General features: G+C 37.2%; 1 protein-coding gene across 1 annotated transcript; it reads left to right on the top strand.

Moving 5' to 3' along the window:
- Positions 1-1,502: 1,502 nt before the first annotated feature.
- On the top strand, positions 1,503-2,006 carry LOC138341072 (uncharacterized). Its single transcript, XM_069293071.1, has one exon. The coding sequence runs from the start codon at positions 1,503-1,505 to the stop codon at positions 2,004-2,006; it is 504 nt and encodes a 167-aa protein (XP_069149172.1).
- Positions 2,007-6,804: the final 4,798 nt, after the last annotated feature.

The raw sequence follows: 6,804 nt of genomic DNA, 5'->3' as shown, positions 1-6,804 counted from the left end.
AATTTCTCACTTTTTCATACTCTTTTTCGTGCGTTAAAGTTTATCTCTAAAAAAAGGTTTCTCTAAAATTTGTGTTAACGCGTGTTTCAGATCATCATGCCTCCACTAAGAGCAACAAGAGGTCATTTAGACAGAAGGAATGGTTAGGAACCAAATATATTGAATGTACCGAATGTGAAACCTCAAGGAAAAGTCACCAATGTTGAGTTTTGTGAGGCTATCCTAATGTTAGGCCAAGCGGTGACTATCCAAGTCAGACAGTATAGAGGAGCTCAACATTGAGAGTTGAAACATCAAAGATTCGTAAGTTCTTAAGGATGAATCTTCCAAGTTTCATGGTTTCGAGCACGACTGAGGATCGGGAAACTTTGTGGAATAGTTGAAAAAGGTTTTTTGATGTGATACATGTGATTGATACTGATAGAGTTGAGCTAGCCGCATATCAATTGAAGAATGTGGCTAAGACTTGGTTCGATCAGTGGAAAGAGGGAGAGTAAGGATGCACTACACCAGAGTTGGGACTGTTTTGAGAAGGTTTTCATGGAGTGTTTCTTTCCCCGAGAATTGAAAGAGGCTAAGGTACGAGAGATCCTTAACTTGAAGCAGAAGACTTTCAATGTGAATGATTATGGTTTGAAGTTCACACAATTTTCCCACTATGCTTCTAAAATGGTTAAGGACATGAGGAGTAGGATGAGTCTGTTTGTCACTGGCTTGGGTCGTGAATCAAGCAAACAGGGAAGAGCTGCAATACTGATAAGCGACATAGACATATCCAAGTTGACAGTGTATGTGTAGCAAATGAATAGGAGAAGTTGAGGGAACGAGAAGAGCATAGAATTAAGAGATCTAAGACATGGAATGAGCATGAGAAACATAAGAATAATGCCAACTAGTCATCCTTCCACTAGAAACAGAAGGGTTCTGCCCCACCATCTACTAGTTCACCTGTACCTAAGAACAAGTGTGAGTACTATGGTCAGAATTCTAAAGATAATACTACATATTCACGGGGTAGTGTGGTACAACAGGGGTAGTAAACCTCCTATCTGCGCCAAGCCTGGTAGGAACCACTCCGGTGTTTTGAGGGCTCCAATGGTTGTTTCAAGTGCAGTCAGACGCATTTCATGAGGGAGTATCCAAAGAATAAGCAATGAAGTGGTAATGGGGGCAATAGATCCCAGTGTTCATCAGTTTCTCCACTAGAGAGCTACTTCCGCTACAAGCGGAGGAACAAACCGTTTGTATTCTCTCAACAGTTGCTAGGAGCATGAGAATTTGCCAAACGTTGTCACTGGTATGATTCAAGCCTTTGACTGTACTATTTATGAATTGCTAGACACAAGAGCGAGTTTATCTTTTGTAACTCCATATGTTGCTATGAATTTTGATATTATTCCTGAGTAACTTAGTTAACCATTCAGTGTTGCCACACCTGTTGGTGAATCCATTTTAGCAGAAAGAGTCGATCATGATTAACTGTCCGTCAGTCACAAGAGAACATGGCTGATCTAGTTGAGTTAGACATGGTAGACTTTGATGTCATTCGTTGTATAGATTGGCTTTATTCCTGTTATGCTTCAGTTGATTGTAGAAATCGACTAGTCAAGTTTCAATTTCCAAATGAGTCAGTCTTAGAGTGGAAAAGCAGTTTAACAGTGCCTAAGGTTCGATTCATTTCGTACCTTAAGGCGAGGAAGTTAGTTTCTAAGGCGTGTGTCTATCACATAGTCCGAGTTGATGACTCTACTATTGAGATACCTCATATTCAGTCAGTTCCACTAGTGAAAGAGTTTCCAATAGTCTTTCTAGATGATCTTCCTAGAGTCTCTCCTAAGAGAGAGATATACTTCGATATAGATCTCTTTCCAGATACTCGTATTATCTCTATTTCTCCATATGTAATGGCACCAACCGAGTTGAAGGAGTTGAAAGAACAGTTGAAAGTTTTATTAGATAAAGGTTTCATTCAACCAAGTGTCTCACCTTGGGGCGCTTCGGTCTAATTTATAGGAAAGAAGGATGGTTCCCTTAGGATGTGTATAGACTATCGTAAATTGAACAAGGTTACCATCAATAATAAGTATGCTCTTCCAAGGATTGATGATCTTTGTTATCATTTTCAAGGGGCTCCTTGTTTTTCCAAGATTGACATCTATTAGGCTACCACCAGTTGAAAATAAGGGAATGTGACATTATAAAGACAACTTTTAGGACCAAATATGGGCATTATGAGTTTTTGGTCATGTCGTTTGGGTTTACCAATGCACCCACAACATTCATGGATCTTATGAATAGAGTCTTAAAACCTTATACAGATTTGCTTGTTACCGTCTTCATTGATGACATATAAATCTATTCAAGGAATGAAAAAGATCATGCTAGTCATCTTACTATAGTTCTTCAAACATTGAAAGATAAGGAGTTGTATGCCAAGTTCTCCAAGTGTGAGTTTTGGCTTAAGTTTGTGGCATTCTTGGGCCAAATAGTTTCCAGCGATGGGATTAGAGTTGGTACCCAAAAGATAGAACAACTCAGAGTTGGCCTAGACCCACGTTTCTAAAAAATATAAGGAGTTTTTTGAGTTTGGCTGACTATTATAGAACTTTTAGTTATGAATTTTTATCCATATCGTCTCTTTTGACCAAATTGACTCAGAATATAATTAAATTTCAATAGTCTGAACTTGTGAGAAAAGCTTTCAGGAGTTGAAGAAGGGTTGACTACTGTCCATTGACCTTACCAGAAAGTACTCAAGGTTTTGTGGTGTACTGTGATACATCTAAAGTTAGTTTGGATTGCGTGTTAATGCAAAATGAAAAGGTTATAGCTTATGCCTCCAGACAGTTAAAGGTTCATGAGATGAATTACCCAACCCACAACTTAGAGTTGGCTGCTATAGTTTTTGCCTTGAAGATATGATGTCACTATTTATATGTTGTTCATGTTGACATATTCACTGATCACAAGAGCCTAGAGTATGTGTTCACACAGAAAGAGCTCAATCTCAGACAAAAGAGGTGTTTAAAATTACTCGAGGATTATGACATGAGTATTCTCTACCACCAAGGTAAGGCCAATGTGGTTGCTGATGCTTAAGCAGATTATTCATGGGGAGTAACGTCAATCTTGAGGAAAAAAAGAGAGAGTTAGCCAAAGATGTGCACAGACTTGAACGCCTGGGAGTCAGACTTATAGGTTCCACTAAAAGAGGGATAGTGCTGACCAATGGGGGGCTTAGTCATCATTAGTATCAAAAGTGAAAGGGAAGCAAGACCAAGACCCCATTTTGCTTTATTTGAAGGTGAATTTTCATAAACAAAGAGTATTGACTTTTGAAAAAGGGATAGATGGTTTGCTGAAGTATCAAAGTAGATTGTGTGTACCTAGGGTGGATGGACTCCAAGAGAGGATCATAGGGAAGCTCATAGATCCACATATTCCATTCATCCAGGTTCCATAAAGATGTACCGCAATTTGAGAGAGGTTTATTGGTGGGAATGTATGAGGAAGGACAATGCTGAGTATGTTGCCAAATGAGTGAAAGTAAAACACCAAAGCCCTGGAGGTTTGTCTTAGAATATAGAACTTCTGAAATAATCAATATGGACTTCATAACAGGGTTACAAAGGTATACCAGGCAACATGATTCAATTTGGGTGATAATACAAATGAAAAAATCAGCCCATTTCTTGTCAGTAAAGACCACAGATTCAGTAGAGGATTATGCAAAGTTATACATTCTGGAAGTGGTGAGACTTTATGGAGTTCCAGTTTCGATCATTTCAGATAGAGGTGCCTAATTTACTTCTCAGTTCTAGAAGTCTTTCCAGAAATGTTTGGGTGCAAAGGTGAACTTAAGCACTATTTTTCATCCTCAAACGGATGGGCAAGCGGAGCATACAATCCAGACCTTAGAATACATGTTGAGGGGTTGTGTGGTTGATTTCAAGGGAAATTGGGATGATCACATACCTATCATTGATTTCACTTACAACAACAGTTATCATTCAAGCATCCAAATAGATCCATATGAAGCTTTTTATGGGAGAAGATGCAGATCCCCTATTGGGTCGTTCAAAGTTGGTGAAGTAGGGTTCCTAGGACCAGATATAGTTATCAAAGCCATGGAGAAGGTGAAGGTGAAGGTGATTCAAGAGTGATTGAAAACGGCACAGAGTCTCCAAAAGTCCTACACAGATGTTAAGAGAAGGTCGTTGGAGTTTGAAATGGATGATTGGGTATATCTGAAAGTGTAACCCATAAAGGGTGTTATGCGCTATGGTAGAAAGGGGAAACTTAGTCCCCGGTATATTGGTCCTTATAGAATATCCATGAGAGTTGACAATGTAGCTTATGAGTTGGAGCTACCCCAAGAGTTGACATTAGTTCATCCAGTGTTTCATTTTTCTATGTTGAAGAAGTGCATGGGTGATCCTTCATTAATAGTACCAACTGAAAAATTTTTGGGATTAAGGATAACTCATCCTATGAGGTGATTCTGGTTCAGATTATAGATCGTCAAGTTTGTAACTTGAGAACAAAGGAGGTTGTGACAGTCAAAGTTCTTTGAAGTAACTAATTTGTTGAAGAAGCGACTTGGGAAGTTGAAGAGGATAAGAAGAGATATATCCACATCTCTTTCAATCTGGAGAGAATGCATATCAAGGTATTAATTCTCTTTTAAATACTTTATAAATTATGAATAATCATGTTGTCACATTCTTGTGATTTTTGAAAGTCAAACTTGAGGTTGTTATTCTTAGATTAGTGAAAGAAATCTCATTCGAGGATAAAATTTCCCAAGGGGAAGATATTGTAACATTTGGAACTCGAAATAGCTAGGTATTAATCTAAGAAATTAAAATTTATCACTTTTGGAAAGAAAAGGAAAAATCTGGAAAATTTCCTCTGTTAAGAAAGTGAGTTTTTGGTAATTTTCAAACAACTATAACTTTTACATCAAGATGAGTTGGAGTAAGTTCTTGATATGATTGGAAAGCCCTTGAAGAAATCTTTCCAACCCCGCCGAGTTTGCGCATTTTTTATATCGTATGAGGGAAATATGCCTATCTAAATTCGGTATATTGGATTGAGGAAGGTCTCAATCCGGGTTTCAGGAAGAACAAACTAGTCTTTTCACCCATTTATTTCCTATTTCGTTTTAGGGATTTATATGGGGTAAAAATATGTTTAGTTCAAAGTAGAATAGTTATTTCTAGTGGAATTCGTCGACGATTATCCCTATTAAGGTATGTGAGATCTTTTGTGTTGGATTAGTTCATCCACACACCAATTTACTTTAATTCAGCGATTTATGAGTTATTTACAAGTTAAAGGTTGAAGTTCTTGGACAAAAATGTTGAATTCTTGTTGATTGAACTATTGGATGCTTATTATTGTTTGATTTTTTTCTACGAGTTGTTTCTGAGTTGAATCCAGTGGCTATTGAGGGTACCAATAGTCGCAAGTGTTTGGTGAACGAACTAGGGAGGTTTGGAGAGTTTAGGGATGAAAAACGAGTTAAAAAATTTGTCAGACACACCTAGGCAAGGCCAAGCGCGTCACACTTGCAATGCGCCAGAAATTGTCCTTAGTACTTGAGGCCTTGCGCGGCACACCACCATTGCGCCAAAACCAAGCATTAGTCAATTGAGGATGGCGTGGCGCGCCTCGAATGTGCCCAGATTTTCGTTTTTTTGCCCTATTTTAGTAGTTCAGTCTGGTTAAGCCCGTCTAAGGTGTTTTAACATTTCCTAATGATTCTTACTACTCTAAATAACATCTAGTCATATACAAATCATCTAGAAATACAAATTTACAACCTTGAATCCATAACTTCAAATTCAAGGAAAATTAGAGTCGAGTCTAGAGAGTTCTTAGAGTTCCGTCAAGAAGTATTTCACAAATACTTAAAACTTATTTTAAGACTTAAAGATCAGGTTGAGTAAGGTCTAAAGATAAGAATAAGAAAAAGCTCATTTCAGATTTTCATAAGTCGTTAACAAACGTGTTAACTTCACTTAAGACTTCAAAATTGAATTTACTTAGTAAACTAAAGTCTTTCCTTCAAAAAAAGTATGTGGTGACTAAGTATTCCTAAAGCATTATTAAAATGTTTCATATTTAAGGGAATGGAAACTGAGTTTTCCAAGGATCCTTAGGGCTATTTTTCAGAAAAGAACTATAGCTTTTTAAAAATGAAGCAAGCAGGAAAACTAAGATTTCCAAGATAGCCTTTGAGCTAAGTATATTTTGAGCACTAATCTCAAATCAGAGAATCAGTATATTTTTAAAAACATAAGAGTAATTAAATTTTTGGAGTAGTATTAAACACCGATATGGCAGAGAGTTCAGACAACTCATAGCCCCCATAAACCATGTAGCTACCATGGGTAGAAGAGGGTCGTACTTTTTAGATGAACTCTTTTCACAATAGACTAGTGGATCCATTAGGCAGTTTAGGTCTTATGTCTTTGGTCGGGTATAAGATGTACTAGCAACGTGAGGTAGATCGTTGTATCATCAATGTTGCTCTTAAATGATGCTTGTAGGTTAGAGAAACTCCCACAGAAGTTAAATGTATTTGTATATTTACATACATATCAGAGTTAATTGTATCGTTGTATATGTTCAAAGTTTACATCATGTTTTGAACAGTTTTTCTTTATGTTGCACTTGCTTTTAAACTTCTTTATATTGAATTGAGTCTGTTATAATTAAATCACCTTAATCATGAGTCGAGCAGAGTAAAGGTAAGTATTTCCCAGACTATTTTCTAGCCTATGTTGTTTAGCATTCCAA

This window comes from Solanum lycopersicum, chromosome 1 (genome assembly GCF_036512215.1).
Source record: "Solanum lycopersicum chromosome 1, SLM_r2.1".
Taxonomy (NCBI): Eukaryota; Viridiplantae; Streptophyta; class Magnoliopsida; order Solanales; family Solanaceae; genus Solanum; species Solanum lycopersicum.
The sequence above is the reverse complement of the archived record's forward strand: the minus strand, read 5'-3'. Positions and strand labels throughout refer to the sequence as shown.

What these genes read in the sequence shown, in the direction of transcription:
- LOC138341072 (XM_069293071.1), top strand. Translation starts at nt 1,503, where the DNA reads ATGGCTGATCTAGTTGAGTTAGACATGGTAGACTTTGATGTCATTCGT.